At 36.2% G+C, this 17,381-nt stretch overlaps 1 protein-coding gene across 1 annotated transcript; it reads right to left on the bottom strand.

The window, feature by feature from the left end:
- Nucleotides 1-13,198: 13,198 nt before the first annotated feature.
- Nucleotides 13,199-16,657, bottom strand: LOC142350279 (deoxynucleoside kinase-like). The gene is made up of 4 exons (XM_075402061.1): nucleotides 16,413-16,657; nucleotides 16,067-16,260; nucleotides 15,770-15,929; nucleotides 13,199-13,756 (listed from the first exon to the last, which is right to left on the bottom strand). The coding sequence occupies exons 1-4, from the start codon at nucleotides 16,615-16,617 to the stop codon at nucleotides 13,590-13,592; spliced, it is 726 nt and encodes a 241-aa protein (XP_075258176.1). The 5' UTR covers nucleotides 16,618-16,657; the 3' UTR covers nucleotides 13,199-13,589.
- Between the last annotated feature and the right edge of the window lie 724 nt (nucleotides 16,658-17,381).

A 17,381-nucleotide genomic window follows, 5' to 3' on the forward strand; every position in this document is an offset into this window, starting at 1 on the left:
ATGTTTTGTCTAAGGATGCTGAGTACAGCGACTTTCATTTGGATCTCTCACTCAATCAAAAACGGCTTGTTAGGGCTGCTGTTAAGACTTATCATACCACTGGCACCTATTTATCCTTGAAATTGTTCAAACGTGATAGTGAACAGGTCGACTGGGATTTCAATCAAAAAATTACACTTTCAGCGCGAGAGTTTCGTTTGCTATGTCAGAACATAGAAAAACTAGAACAAATGCTTGATCAACCAGTTGGGTTGATCGACTCACTTCTAAAACCGGATTCAACCGATGACTCGAAGCGTCCAGCAAAACGGGCCGGCAAAACACCAACTCAGCGCCAGAAGAAGATACCAAAAACATCTGTAACAGTCAATGAGGAATCGGAATAATTTCTATTATACCTTTTGCTTCCTGTCATTGTTTATGCTTTCATATTTAGTTTATTAGCTTTTTCTTTTTTGTTCGTTATGGTTGAGGCGATGTATGAGAACAGTCCTGAATATTTCAAGAAATTTCAAAAACGTTTCAAGTACAATATTTGTGAGACGGAACCAAAATTTGAAAACACAACAATTGAAAATTATGCATATGGTTATCATTCATCTGCAACAGTTATCGAAGGTTGTACATTTGGCTCCAATCATTATCATGTTATGTATGAATTTGGTTCGCAAGATGATAACATATTCGATTCTCTTTATGTACCTGCGGTGATACCGTGTCTGGTTAACTGTTTCAAATTACTTATTCAGCCTACGCAAAAAGACTTTGTTAAACGTGGTGCAATAATTTCACGACTACATGTTGCTGTTGAATACCTTTCAAAATCAACTTCTTCGTCTTCAGTTACCAAGAACCAGAAACAGCTTCCAGCACCCTTGAGTGAGGCAACAGCAAAATCTATTAGTACTTTGACGGCCAACAAACGTTCTTCTACAGTCCCTGATGTAACTATGAAACGATTTTGCCAGCTTATGCTAGGTGAACACTCGTCAGCTCTTTATCAGATAATGGATATTCTGCTTAGTGGCCACGGAAGTTTTGTGAGAGAAACCTCAAACTCTTTCATAACCTTTCAATTTTGTAAAAATTGATATTCAAAAAATGGTGTTGTTGTTTCAAAATTAAATTAACTTTTACTTCATATGTTTTACAAAAGCTAGCAACTCTAATTCATTTACATCAGGTATAAATGGAAATTTCTCACTATAAAAATAATGAACAATATATATGCAAAATAAGCCACAAAGCTGGGAGTCTGAGGATTGCAATGGAGACTGAATGTCTCTTCTATGTTCCATGATATCCATCATTATCTCCAAGTCTTTACACTGTTGTAAACGGTTGAAAATATCCTTGTAGGTAGTCAAGGGTAGAGCCAGTGGATCCGCAAAATAAATTATTGGGTATGCATATCGTTTAGCTAGCACTACCCAGTGGGTTCCAATAGAGTTGGATCGTGATGCATTAACAATAATAAATGTGTTGGTTTGCAAGTTCAGAGGATAATTATCAGCGGCATAAACCCCTCTGAATTTGAATTTGAGGTGTTTACACTTTTTCACTTGAAGATGAATTTGATCTTCGTCCATTAGTATGTGATCATGGGAAGAGCGTTTTTAGATGCGTTTCTTGCAGAGTCAATGTAGATCGTAGATGCTTTTTCCCCAAGAAAAAATATTTCAACGTTATGAGCTAACGCTGCATCGAACTTGAGTTCGACAGACAATGATGAATTTGTGAGCTCTGGATGAATAAAGTCATGAGTTGCCTCTTGAGTGCTGGTCAGATCAAATACCATTATATAATGGTTTCCGAACTCACTCAGAGGTATTCCATGGCCATTTTCTACATAAGCTAATGCACTCATTGAATTGTAGTACAACCTCTTGTTGTCAGTTGTTGACATTGGAGTTCCAGCCGTTGCAAAACCATTTCGATAAATGGTTATCTCTCTTAAACCAAATTTTTGATAATGGAATGGATTAGCGGTGTTGGTACCGATGAATGCTGTACCAACGCATAATGCAACAATGACTCTTCTTATTGGCTCTTTAGTGAAAATATCCTCATGTTTCCAGCTTTGTTGGCCTGTTGTAGCCAAGAATGTTTTGGTAATTACTTCATTGTATCGGTAAATTGCCGGAGTTTTCAATAATGTCTTCTCAATTGCACCTACAACATTATCTGACACCGTCATCTTCCTGACAAATAAATTAGCCTCATCTATTTTAACCTTGTAGTGTTTCGCTGCGTCTTCGCTGATGACGGCAAAGTCATCTTGGGATCTTCTCATTGAAATGCGTAACGTAACTCCACTAACCAAATGTTTCTCACATGAAAAGAAATCAACCGCCAACTTTCCATAAAATGTTATGCGTGCGGATTGTCGCACTGTTCTTTTTCTTATATCTGATATTGCTGCTGGAATAGTGCCGGGGTTTTCTTCATACTCGTAACCCTGACATTTCAGCCAGGTTTTCTTTGCGTCTGTCCCATGAGAGAATTCAGTTTCTATGAAACTTTTGTGTGCATAGTGTCCATTAGCTGTTGAAATTTTGATACCATTTGCAGAAACAGTACAGTCGGCGAAAAGTGAATGAAGGATATTATTAGCAAAATATGGAAGATCACTGGCATTAGCGTCACCAGCTGTGAAGCGTAAATCCGTTCCATCTGTTTGAAGTATTCGACACTTGATCTCCAGGTAAATTTTTTGTAAGTCAATAAAATTGTTGCGATCACCAACAACTTCAAATTCCAATGATGATCCTGACGGCGAATAAAGCGGTCCTGTTTTTTGCTCGAATGATTGATCAAATGTTACCAGCAAAGGTGGTTTTTCAAATAAGTCTAGAGAACTGTGCGTAGCTTCAGATGGTATCACAATATTAGTTCGCATTTTTCACTCGCGAGAAAAAATCCAGACGACTCCTTTTTGGACGGGGTTTTCGAGAAATGATTCTTCTGGTTGAGATTTTTCGTTTTTGGTTGGGTGTTGTGTATTGTCGTCTTTTTCGTCTAATTATTTTACGGCCTGATGCAATACGCGATTGAAGAGATCCACCTATTTGTTTGCGAGCTGTTTTGGCAACTGTACTTTTCAGTGCTTGTTTTGCTGACTTTCTTTTGGTTGCAACTTCTACTAACTCCGGTGCTCCTTGAACCAATAAATCACGACCAATCTTTTTTGCTGCGGGCCAGAGAAATTTGCGTGCTAATGGCAGAGCAACTCTTCCAATACCTGCAGCAAGCGCTCCAAAACCGCTGCCTCTTTGTCTGTAATGTCCGGAAAAATGCGGCATTGATTGAGATGCTTGATTGCTGTAGTATGCCTCCATATTAAACAATTTTTTGAAACTTTAAACTGACTATAACTTTTCCGGTTCCAGTAAAAGGAATTAGTTTTCCAGTTTCGTTTCTCAACTCTACCTGTATGTTCTGAATGTTGTTTGATAATATTGGCTTGTAATCCAAATTTGTGTAGGACTTGTGGTGTATGGGTGTCACTGTGTTTATGCTACCGTTTCTCAAACGTCTTTCAGACTCAATGATTTTTATTACCGGAGCTCTCACGTCACCAACGTTCTGATGTTCAATTATATCAATGTATACAAATATTAACTGTGATCCGCAAGTGATATCAACTGGAAATTCTCCCACATGTCTGTTCAAAGAGTTGCCCACACTTTCCGACTTGTAACCAATATGAATAAAACCATGATTCGAATTGTCCTTTGTTCCTTTAAAACCAAGAATACTGGGGACCTCTTCGTTCTCAAATGACAAACCTTCGTTAGGCCCAAATTACAAAACTAACTTTTGTGTTACAGTGTCAAAATCATAGTCAAACTGTTTCAATTGAGCGATTCGAAAAATTTCTTCCAGAAGCTCTTCTGAACTGTTGTATATACCTTTGCGAATTCTTCGAAGTTGTCCGGTGCGGTTATGTGAAGCATCAAGTTCAGCGCCAGAACTGACATACGCAACTATTTCGGCTGAGTTAACATTATTGATGTTTGAAGGAAATGATATTGAAGCAAGGGCAACTTGCCAATCTCCATCTAACTGTAATGGTTGGGCAAGTTGATTTCGAAACTTGGCCATAGTATTATTGGTAAAAATTCCCATTGATGCATTCGATATCAAATCAATAGTAAATTCTCTATGAATACTCATGTTTAGTCTTCGACAGGAAGAACGTTCACTTGGACTAATTCTGGTTCATAAAATTTACCTTCAATAATTACGTTGTTTGCGTCTATAAGGTTGTATGTTGGTGGACTAAGGGTAGCAACCTTGAATACTGTGAAGACTTCGTCTGTGTAATTTTGTTTATAACCTTTCCTAAATATTTCGTCCGGCTTTGCAATCCGAACCAGATCTCCTTCTTCGTATTTTGGCTTGTACTTTTTTGTGCTAATTGCTAGGGATATTAGAAACGGTTCATGTTTTTTGAAAGTTTTATTGGGTGCAAGTTGGGTAACACGATTAACACGACTGTTTATAGTATTTACAAACTGGGGTAACTCCTTAATATAAGTCCAAGTCCAATTTTCCTCCAGGTATTTGTGAATGATATTTTTGAGCGATCGAATATTCCTCTCAGCAAATGCCGACTTGGTTTCGTTTTCGGTTGTATATAAATGAATCTCCTTCTTTTCACAAAATGTTTTGAATTCACCTTTAAACTCGGATCCCTTGTCTGTCCAAACCCTTTCTGGTTTTTTCTGCTTTATCATTTTTTTGAACGCTTCAACAGCATCTTTTGCATATAAAGCTTTCATTGGTTGCACCCGTAGGTATCGCGATAAAACATCAACAGCCACCAGTAAATATTTGACTCCATTGTTGTGTTGGGCAATTTTATCCATATACGCCACATCGACAGACCAGATTTCGTTTATTCTGTATGCAACAGCTTTTAGTCTCGGAAAAGTTTTTCTGAATTGTTTGTATTTTGTGTATGGGGCTTTTGACTGAAGGTATTGAACCACTTTGGATCTTGGTAAACCACTGGCTTTCTTCAAATTAGCTATGCTACCAAAGGCTGCACTACCTTTTGTGTATAATTTGTTCAATTGTTTAACGTGAGAGGAAGTAATTTGCCCACGAGCTGGGCGGTTGGATCTCGTCTTTTGCATCTGCAAAGCTTCCTTCATCGTCGCCAGAAGCTTTTGATTCTTCTGTTCTCGAGACTCCTGATTCTTCGTTTTCTGGTTCATCCTCAAACAACTGTAATTTTTCGTTTAGTGATAAGGCAAGAAATTTTTTTGCGTATGTATTACAAGTTAATTGTGAACTGATATCTAGAAAAGTCAGGACTTTGTAATGTTCAAGTGAAAGCTTAGATGTTGTTTGTTGTAGATCGTAAAGAAAATCTGCGACAAGAATTCCCGTGCTTGACTTATTAACCATTAGTCTTGATGTTTGATCTAACGATAGAGGTTCTGACTCTTCTATTTTTTCCAAAATTATGCTCGCTTTTTCAAACTTTTTTCTGTCAAGGTGTTTAATATCTCTCAAAACTCGCTCCCTGGTTTCAGCTGAAACTTTTGTATCAATTTTGTCATCTCTAGTCTCATTCAACTCATCTTTGACATTCTCCAAAGTATTATCTGTTTGCTGTTGCGTGTCTTGTTGTGTGGTAGAAGGTGCTGGTGGAGACTTGTTTCTCTGCAACAGTGATAATTGTTTTGCTTTCTCTCGGACATTTTTATTGTTGAGAAGTTGAGCAATTTGAGGTTGTTCATTTGCATACATTTGACGAGGAATTAGCACAAACTCTTCAGTGTGCATTTTGCTCCAGAAACACAAAACAAGGTAACGCAATGAGTTTAATTAGACGGATTCCAGAATCTGATCGGAAAATTTTGATTCTCTCGCTTTTTTCAACTCGCCTGTCTGTAAGTTTACGTAGTGGTTTCTCGAATTTTTTTAATTCAACTTTATTGATTGGTACAACTCCAGAGAGTACGTTCATCACACAGTCACTCAAGAACCAAATGAAATCGCCCTGATGTAATATTTCTATTTGAGCTGTGTTCTCATTCCTCTTATTTGCCCATTGCTTGAGCATAAGCAAATGTTTCTTTTTCATTTGTAATTGTTGTAATCACTGCTTCAGGGGACGAAATGTAAAAAACAGAAGGATCCGGTCCAATTAGTTGCGATGAAAAACGTAAACCCTGGCTAGTTTTTGGGTCGAGATCAATCATCAAATGTCCAAAGGGCTCCGCAGTTGCTAGTTTGTATGCTTCTTTTATCAGTTGGAGACAATTCAACTGCTTTCCAAGATATTCAATTTGTTGAATGTCACGAAGCGACTTGAATAATATTATGTGTGTTGTATTCAGATCAATGGTTCTGGACCATTTGCTTTGATGGAACAAATTATGCTTGACGTATATAACATGTAATTTGCGATGACGTCCTGAGGTAGCTATTTTTACAAATTCTTTATCGTTGAAGATTTCTTCACATGAATCGTCATAGATAAGCAGACAATGCGATAGTTTTTTTGTTATATCAAAGCCTGAGTATTTTAGAAACTCAATCCCTGGTATAACTCGTTGCATATCTTTGAAAAGTGGTTGGAACTCTTTGTAAAAATAATAAATTTTTTCAAAACGTGGATAAAAGGTCGAACCTTTTAGCATTCGAAACAAGAGTTCTGTTTTACCACAACCACTTGGTCCTACAATTGACATGAATACCCTGTCATGTGTAAGAATAACTTTGTTCATAGTTTAGGATTAGGTAAAACGTAACCAACTAAACTCGATAAGAGAGCAATCCAAATTGATTTCTCTTCACAGCTTTCTGATAATAGAAAGAGCATAGAAAAGCAAAGAATGATCATTAAGACAATGATACTCACTTGAACAAAAAATATTACTTCGGACCTTGGCACTGTTGAATTTGAACAACAACGCCATGGGGGCCTCTCCTTGTTGTTTACATCGAAGACTAAATTACTGATACCGGCGTCAGCCTCGTCTCTTTGATTCATTGGAGAAAAATAATTAAGTGAAAAGTGAATTGAAACAAGGATGATATAAAATGTTAATTCTTTGAATTATTCACTGGGCAACTGTTTCATGTACCAGAACTCAAATAAATTGAAACCCTTAATATGACTTTTTATCTCTAGTTTATAACAAACGGTTGATGAGTCATTTTCCTCGAACGATGGTTGATTGAAGACTTTTTCAACTTCGGGGTGCTCCAAGACATATAACCGCAACTCATTCGGCATCTCATTAAGTGATAGCTCACGTTCTGGTGGTGTTTTTTTCAATCTAAATTGAGGAACTTTTTTGTCCGCCCATTGCTTCCAACGTGGGATTCGCTGCTCGTTGGGGGACTGCATAGGCTTCTCGTTTGTTTTGTTCATAGCCATAATTGAACTGATTCCGATGTTCTCGAGCTCTCTGTTTATTTTTTACGTACAGTTGGAAGTGATAGAAATTATCTATCACGGGCAGGAAAGCCCTAAAGCTGTCTAGCTCGTCGGGAGAAAGAGTAATGGTTGCAAAATAACGTTTTGCTGCTGCGCTATAAAGCGGGTTGTAACGCGGTTGTTGTGCTGTGTTTGGCTTATTGTTGAGATAGTTCGCTCGGTTCTGTTGATCACTTGAAAAATTATTCTGTATTGGTGGAGAGGGATCCTGAACTCTATTGAATATTACAATCGGTTGATCGTCAAGTGGAGTCAAGCAAGTGAATATCTTCAAGTTGTCTGACAGATAAGTTGTTAAAGTTGCCGTGTCTTCTCTGTGCATCACTTTGTGTCCACTGTGAGAATATTCTTGCTTTACGTTCCGCGCAGTGATTTGATAATTGATCGCTTGTTGAACGAAAGTTTGAATGAAGATAACAGGAGGGAACTTGTTCTTCTGATATTATCTCTGAGATTCGGGGACAATTTAGATCCTCCAGATTATAAACAGTTTTTTGTAAAAGCTTACTGAGGAGCTCACACTTTTCAATGCCTTTGGCAAAAAAGTTTTTCCGTGTGAATCGGAAACTGAAACTCAGACAGATTGTTTTCAAATCACAGTAAGGTATATCACCTTCGTCCCAATCAAGACCGTGTAGGTTATTGGTCAGCCAAATAACAGTTTGTCTATCGTGTGCGGGTAAATCAGCGAATTTAAGCGGTGGTTTGAAAAATATTGTATCGTTGTAACTCGAACACAAACTGAGTTCTTTTATAATGAATCCAAGTGACTTGAGTTTGAAACCTTCGAGATCGAGGACAATAATATTTGTGGTTTTGCTGCCAAAATTTTCTAGCATTCCAATTCACGAAACAATTGTGAATGAAAAATTTTCACTGATAGAATGAATAAAATTCCTGTCAAGTGTCCAAAAAGACAATTGTTTACTGGTGAGTAACGGAAAGCGTAAACATATCCAGGGCCTTTGTTTCTGCAATCTTTTATAAATCCAGCGGCGTCATGCAATGCAGCATGAAGCCGTAGCACTTTGCTCCGTTTCAATAAAGGATCTAGTCTTGAATTATCAATTCCAATGAAACCACCATAGGGTCTAAATTTAAGTGCTATTTCTCCGTCAACTTCTGGATCTAACAAAGAACAAGCAGCTACGAAATATAATTGTCGATAAGATATATGTGTATAATTTATGTTACCTCTCAGTGATAAAACTTTCTCATGAATGAGCTTGATGTCTTTTGTTCCTATTGTGTTCATTATTTACTGTTTACTGAACGTGAGCGTTTAGAGTTTTTGTTTATAAATCTTTCAATTCTGATTGGTTGTCAACTTGAATAATAAATCAAGCACTCCGATTGGTCAATTAATTTTGGAAAGTTTTGTGACCTTGAACATGTTTGGACATGATCTGATGACTCTCTAAATAATATCATTAGTGATTTTATACATCTACTAACAGGTTAGTTGTTTTACTGTTGTTTTCACCAATTTATGTATGCATTTATGGACATAAGTGATTATGACCATAATTGTGTACATACTTAGGTAAAAACTTGTTTTCTTGTACAACTCTGGGTTTTTTATCATTGTGTACGTATGTATGTATATGTATGTATGTATGTATGTTTGTATGTATGTATGTATGTATGTATGTATGTATGTATGTATGTATGTATCTATGTATGTATGTATGTATGTATCTATGTATGTATGTATGTATGTATTTATGTATGTATGTATGTATGTATGTATGTATGTATGTATGTATGTATGTATGTATGTATGTATGTATGTATTTATGTATGTATGTATGTATGTATGCATGCATGTGTGTATTTATACATACATCCATACATACATATATAGATACTCACATACACATACATGCATACATATACATACATAAATACATGCATACTACAATACACACAAACATTCATACATACATACATACCTACATACATACATACATATATACATACATACATATATACATATACATATATACATATACAAAATACATATATACATGCATATACATAAATACATATACATAATACATACATACATACATACATATATATATACATATATACACAATACAAATATACATGCATATGCATAAATACATATACATAATACATACATACATATATACATACATACATATACATGTATACATATATATACATGTATGTGTGTATTGTGTATATGTATTTATATATGTAAAATAGGGGGACATTTTACTACATTTTAAAAAATTCCAATTGTCCCACCCCGTTGTAGATGGCCACCCCGCAGAAATTTCAAAATGTCCCACCCCGTTGTAGATTGCCACGCTGCAGTAATTGTCCGTCCCCCCCCCCCCCCCCCCGTTGAGGTTCTAGTCAGAATTTTATACTACTCCCGATCCCTAACCAAATGCACTGCCAATGCGCCATCAGACACTTGTTTTCCATTTGCTGCAACCAATTTATATTAGCAATAAGCTTTACTTCGGAGTGAGATCGATGGAGATCACTCAAAAATGAAGAACGAAAGCGTGAAAACAGTCACTTGAGAAGTCAAAGAATGTTCTAAAGAAAAGCGCAAAATGTTCATGAGAAAAATTTGCATAAAAAAGACCAACACGTTTACAATAATTGCTATGAACTTCGTTCAAGAGCAATAAAAAAAACACCTAAAAATATTGCAGAAAATGAGCATGAATCGTAAATACTGGTAGAAGTTGTATTCTGCAATACTCGCAACAACAATGGTAACTTAAATATCTCCCGCGAGCTTCTGAGATCCGCAACATATGAAGCTAACAAAAGAAATCCCGGCCCGTACACAGTCATAATAAACAACAAAGCTGAAACACAATTAAATAGCCTCCAGGGTGCCCAATGACGCGCTTTAAACAATTTTTCTCTAAACAAAGTACAAAAAAAAAACTGTCCAATATCAAGATTTGGCACTTATATTTTTTCACAGTTACCCTGCCGTTTCCATGAACGGCAGCAAAAAAGTCATAATCTAAAGCAAACAAAACTGAAAATTATGAAAGTCAATTTTGCCACAAGATTATTATCGACAACACAACACTCTGCAAACAACATAATGACAGTGACTCGTTTGGACTGAAAAGTGAAAGTTCATTCTAATTTAAAGAACAACTAAATTCAAAAGATGTTCGGAAAAAGGCCATTTATGTCTATTTTGCCAAAAATATGATTTCAATAAATGGCACTAGAAAGCACAAGTCATATGGACATACCTCAAACCAGATCCAATTGTATGCAGAAAAATGCTCTAAGATGATAAACTGCCAAATAATTAACATAACCGACTAACGTCGGGCGAACTGCTCTCAAACGACCGGCGAGCGGTTGGCTTCGTCACAGGCCAGCCACGGTTTAGTGAGGCTGACTTTAGCTTGATTCGACTTGCAAAATGTTACAAAACTTAAAAGAAAAGCTTCCAGATTTCGCAGTGAAATTGTTCAAAACTTTTTTGTCTCTGGAGTTATGTCAAGCAACCCATCTGCAAGACTTGAAAAGCTTCGTTGGTCAGTAATGGTCGTTAAACTCAGAAAAGAAAAAATACTCAAAAATTTTGAAAAACACTAGCAAATTTTAACAGAATCTTGCTAACATTCAATATATTAAAATCTTCATACCCATTTCAGTCTCTCAACAGACTATCCAGTATCCCTATTTCAAGCGTTAAATAGTTTCACTGGCTAAAAGATCCATAAATTTGGAACATAATAAATTTCCGAGAATTTGAAAAAAATTAAATTTTATAAAAAAAAATTGCCAAGGCTGGAGTCATTAAAATACTGAAAACCATTCCATTACCTCCAGAAACTATGCAACAACTCATCATCAAACCTTGGAGGAGGTCCCTAGGACCCTGGTGCCGGAAAAAAATGATAAAAATTAAAAACTTGAAATTGCAAAATTTTTTTTAAAAATACTGATAATAAAATCTTGGAAGAACATTCCATTAAATAAAAAAGCTAAGCAGTAACCTGTAATCAAACGCTAGAGGAAGCTATGTGGCTCTTAAGGCTGGAGAAACCTTGAAAATGACAAAAAAATCAAATCTTGGAGAAATTTGCAAGTGGCATAAAAAAAACTGCTAAAATTTGTGATAACAAAAGTTGAAAACTAATCCATGACCAAAAAACATTTTCCCGAAACTTATTATCAAACCCTAAGGGAGATCTTCTTTTAGGCTGAAAAACCTGAAAAATGACAATAAATGAACAAAAAAATGAAAAAAAATGCAAGTTTTGTAGAAAAAAAAAGTTCTACAAATCGTATAGTTTAAATCTTGAAAAACATTCCATTCAATTTAGAAACTATACAGTAACCTATTGTCAAATCTCTGCGGAAAACCGACAAACATTTTCAAAAAACTTGAAAAAATGCAAGTTTTATCAACAAAATTGCTAAAAATTGTTATATTAAGAAATTAAAAGCTATTTCATGGCAAATAAAAATAATTTCAGTAGCTTATTATCAAACCCTTAAGGACGTTTTCTGGCCGCTGCGACAGGAAAGACATGAATAATGAAATAAACGTCAAAAACCTGTTGAAAACTTTTCCATTGCCAATTAAAATTTTTCAGTATCTTATTATCAACCCGTAAAGAGGTTTTCCTGCCCCTGGATCTGGAAAATAAATGAATAATGACAATAAATTTCAAAAAAATTGAAAAAAATAGCAACCTTTTTAAAAAAATTTAAAATTCGTGATGTTAAAATGCTGAAACCATTCCACTACCACTAGAAACTATGCAGTAACCTGGAGGAGGTTTCTTGACACCTAGGGCTGAAAGAACTCAAAAAATGGCAAAGTTCACAAAAAACTTAAAATTGTGAAAATATGTATAAAATTGCGTGTTTCCAGCGATCGGTTGTTCGTCAGTAACCACGAGGGGGGGGGGGGGGATAGTGGGGGGGGGGGGTTGTCTTCAACCTCTAAGAGCCGCCCTTCACACCATAAAGAACATACCCGGCAGATTGCCGGAAAATAGCCGCCGTTGATTCCAATAAGCATGATTGGGATTGAACGAATAGAATATATTGAAAAAAAAATTTTTGTACAAAAATATTTTTAAGTCCGATTTATTTTGATGGCATTTCGTAGTTGAACATATTTCTGTTTCTTAGAGAGAGGCTACAGGGGCTACTATCAACACCAATAAGCATTGAGGTGGTAACTAAGACTTATAGGAACGACGTTCAAATAGCGGGCATCTAAAATTGGGCTTTATGGGTTTATCCCGTTTCTATTTCTGACTTCAATTTTTTATACCGACTCTGTTCATTTTGAATTGCTTTGCTTAGCAACTGATGTTCAAATTCACTTTTAGCAGAATGAGAGAAGAGAGAAACTAGCCTAGAGAAGTCAAAAAGATTTCACACAAAATGTCGAAAAAGAGGCAAAATGGTAAAGCGAAAAAAAGTTTGACGAAGTAAAAAAAAATACGAGCGCAATACTAGCCGGCTGAGAAGATGAGGGCGGCTATTAATAAGTATAAGTCTTCAAAACAGTTTGAGCTGAAACAGAGCTGAAAGGCTTTAAGAGCACTTAATGCCCGCTGGGCGCTACCTGTTTATCTCGTTTTTGAAAAAATGTTCAAGCGAAAAATCGCATAAAAAAGACCAATATAATTGCTACCAACTTTTTTTGAGACCAATTAAACAGCAAAATCTCTATAGGTATACAATTTGTCTTATACAAATAAGTTCAAGGTAGGAACAATTTATTTTATCTATAATAAAAGTTTTTAAATTAGGGGTATCTATAATAGAAGTTTTCAAATTTCTGCATCTTGCTGAAGGCTTTCATAAAAGCCACAAAATTTACGAGTAACAATTAAAATTTGTAAATTCACAGGCAGCAGTTTATAAATACGATAGAGTATTTGGCGGTCAGTAAAATTAACTCATGCGGGATTGACTGGAATTATAAATCTTGGCTAAATGCTGGAATTGCTCATTCTGGACGAATCATCAATGAGTCGCCGGATGCTAAAATAATAATAAAAAATAAGACTGCATAAAAGTGATACATCATCAGATAAAGGTCTTGTCCAGGCACACGGACAAACATCTTTCCAAATAAACAGAAATACAACTAGAATCCCAGATTTCGGATAATTTCTTCAGTTGTCAAATTGGCGTCAATTCTGATGACTTTGTCTCTGAATTCCTCCCGCGACAACATATGTGTCTCGTAGAGCTCTCCTAGTGACCTGAGATAATCTAACGTAACTCGAGATTCCTCTTGGGTCATGGTCGCATCTAAACATGCTAAGAGTCGAATGCAAAAACAAACCCACTAACGTCGGACGAATTGCTCTCGATCGACAGGAGGGGCAAATTTATTTATGGGGGGTGTTGCTTAGCATTTTTCATGGTTGCAAAAAATCCCGGTTGATGAGGGGTTCGAGAACATCTCCAACGCTAAAAATCGCCTTCGTGTTAGCAACGAACTTTCGTCCGAATAAAAGCATCTGAGATCACACAAAAATTCAGAAGTCAACCGTGAAAAAGTCACCCTAGACAGAAGGATGTTTTAGAACAAAAACTCAAAACTGACGTCAACTGCCTCGAACGACGGGCGGTGCAATTTATTTCTGAGCAGGCTGCAGCCTATATATTTCTGAGCAGGCTGCAGCCTATATAAACTTATAAGTCCAAAAAGATCCACTTTGTATTGAAAATCTATCTATCTAGCATTGATCCAAACTCGCACTTGATATGCACTTGATTTTAGCATTGAGTATCTCTCACGAAACATTTGAAATAATTCTAAGAAATGTCGTACTATCTTGCCCATTCTGGCTACGCCAAAATCAACCGCCTGCAAAAATATCCGAAGCCGAAGCTCTGTACGACAGCAACAACATTAACAGATGTCTGTATTTGAAACTATACGAATTTTTGTTTCTCACAAGACGCAATCAACAAAAACCAACTCACTTAGCTGTGAGCAGACAGCACCAGTCAAAATGAAGACTAGTTATGAATAAACATCGACTCAGGAAGACCGATAATAACTTCTGGTACAGTTCGATAAAAACTAATGAACATCTATAAGTAGACTCCCTAAACAAGGGAAACTACACAAATTTCTTCCTCGGAAGTTACAATGGACTTGAACATGGCTGATTCTCTGCTCCTGCTAAATCTGCAATCGTTCAAAGAAACTGGTGTTAAACGCCTGAATGGGCTAAACACTCCGTGGAACGATGGTAAAGCTATTCCTATTACAGCTAGAGCTGGGGAAAAACATAGCCGACAGATTGCCGGAAAACAGCCGCGATAGAAGCTTGGCCTTCCATATAATTGAAACAACTAAAGAAATAAGATAACAGATTGACCAGCAGTCCTTTAATAGAACACTAGACTTTTTAGGATACATTCGGACTGTCATTTTTATTGACTATTTTTATTAATTGCTCTTTTGACTTTAGACTGTATTCACTACATTACGTATTTCAATTCGTGAAAAAATTTAAATTACAATCAGTTGAAACAGTGAATGAAGTAAGTCAGAAGTCAGGCGTGAAAATTTTCATTGACTGAACAAAAGAACTAGTCCTTAAACGAACTATGAGTGAAATGGGAAAACCATTTTGAAGAAAATCATTAAAAAAAATTTAAAAAAAAAACAAAATCAAAGTCAAAATGCAGCATGTGAACAAAAAAAACCACTAGAAAGAAAGGGAAATTGGTTTAAACAAAAAACTAGGCCTATAATGAACTATGAAAGGATTGGGAATACCATTAAGAAAAAAATCCGATCCAAAAGATCGAAAAAACAGAAAAACCAAAGGGAAATTGCCGCATGTGAACAAAAAAACCACTAGCGAGAAAGCGAATTTTTGTTCAAAAACCGTTTTCTCAATCTACTTTAAAATCAGAGCGAAAAAATATCAGGCCGCAAAACCACTCGGTTTTTCGCTCAATTTCCTGTTTCGGCGTGACCAAAATCACTATTCCAATTTGATTCAAAAATCATGAAAACGTGTGAACAGATCTTAGCCCCAATAATAGCCGCTATCGCTTCGCGGCTATTACAAAACCACAGACCAGTCGAGAAACGCAATGCACAGCCCGTCGAAGGGAAACTTGCATATGCACATGAAATAAGAAAAAACTGAAGGACGTTAAGAAGTAAAATGACAAACTCTTAGTTTCCATTCGAAAACGCCGAAAATAGAATTCTCGAAAAAAATGATTTTTCAAGAACCAGTTTTTGCACAAGGCCTTACAAGAAAATTGGATTTCTGCAATTGCATTTGCTTTTACCTTGAGTCCTCAATCGGTTGGCAAGTCTTTCCAGACAGACTTCTATATCCGCCTCTAGGAAGAGAAAGTAATCGACTTTCGATAGCTTGTATTCCAACTCGCGTGTTATCATTCGATAGAATTCGTCCAAAACGTTGTACTCAACCTGCTGCATATTGCCCTAAACGCACCAAAGACGTGCTATTTCTTCAAACGTTCAAAACATACGTTCTCTAACGCTCGACAATTCCTCGGTGCTAAAAATAACAATCTTGTTTTAGGAAATGATACAGACAAATAGCGCATAAATCAACTCACAAGTTTTTTATGATTTTCCACAAACACGTACCGCGCTGAGTGTATTGACCTTTCCACCAAATGTAATTTTGATTCCTGAGTGTTAGTTGCAATGCTTCGACAGTGAGCGTTGAACATTGATAATTGCACATAATTTTGAAATGCGAACGACCATCGCTTGGGTTCTTGCATCATCATATCAAATAGTTTCTCTCCTAAACATAAAATTAACATTTCGATATACTCATACCATCTTTAGTTGAACTTGAATGTCTATAGTACCCACTGTAACTCAATATTGGCGGGCAGGGTCAAATAATATGCACAACATAATCTAGGGGCACAAACGGAAATTTAAAAATTTTACCTCCGACGTCATTCCACTCTTTGACCGGTTCGGGAACTAAGTTGACACAATTTTTTCCGTAAAGATCTTCAATTTTTGGTTTCAATTTCGTCATCAAATTTGTTTTTCCAGCCGCGATATTACCTTCTACACAAATAACAGGTTCCACTTTGCTTTGAATTATGTGCAAGTCCAGCAACTTGGCGAAATTCCCCGAGGGAGACATTGCCTGAACTCCCTGTTCTGATGCTGTGGCAGTTAACCATTCATCTTAAAGTCACAAGAAGTGTACCATTAGCAAATCACATGTACTTGGTTGTTAATTATATTAACATACAATTATATTTGAGTCGCTGCACACAAAAAACCTGCGACTCTTTATCACTTCGAAGCTTCTCCATTTTGAAAGATGCTCAATGTTCTATGCTGTGAACTTTTTCTGTTTATTTATTGTTTATTATTCTGTTAACTATGTTTATTTGATCTATTTCAGATGCAGGTTCTGAGCAGATTCCCTCAAACTCAAAATAAAAATGTTCAACTTTATTCTACCCTTTCATTTATTCAACTCTACGAAGCGCAATTATAAAGTAGAAGTGCATGTTGCTTCACGCAATTTTGGGTGCAGGGTTCACCTTTTGTTTGTACCTTGATTCAAGTTGCATCTTTTACAGTTGCACTGAAGGTTCAAGAAACAATTTTTATTGAAGCTGGTATTAAGTAATTCCAAAAAATTACTCAGACTTATTAAGTATAAAGTCTTTTCAGTTTCGCGTACGTCTAATTTTAGTCGTAAATGACACTGATGTCAATTAAAATTAATTCAGATTTCTGAAACAGAGCTTTTCTAACTTTACGTTCATCGTCAGGTTAAAAACCTTTCACGAATTGTTAATGCATAAAATGAAAATGTGTTTACATTTGTCTGAGAACACAATGTAAACATCCAAAAAAAAACTTCTCAAGTCAATCAGGGATAATAGCCTAAAA

This window comes from Convolutriloba macropyga, chromosome 12 (assembly GCF_964194025.1).
Source record: "Convolutriloba macropyga chromosome 12, txConMacr16.3, whole genome shotgun sequence".
Classification (NCBI taxonomy): domain Eukaryota; kingdom Metazoa; phylum Xenacoelomorpha; order Acoela; family Convolutidae; genus Convolutriloba; species Convolutriloba macropyga.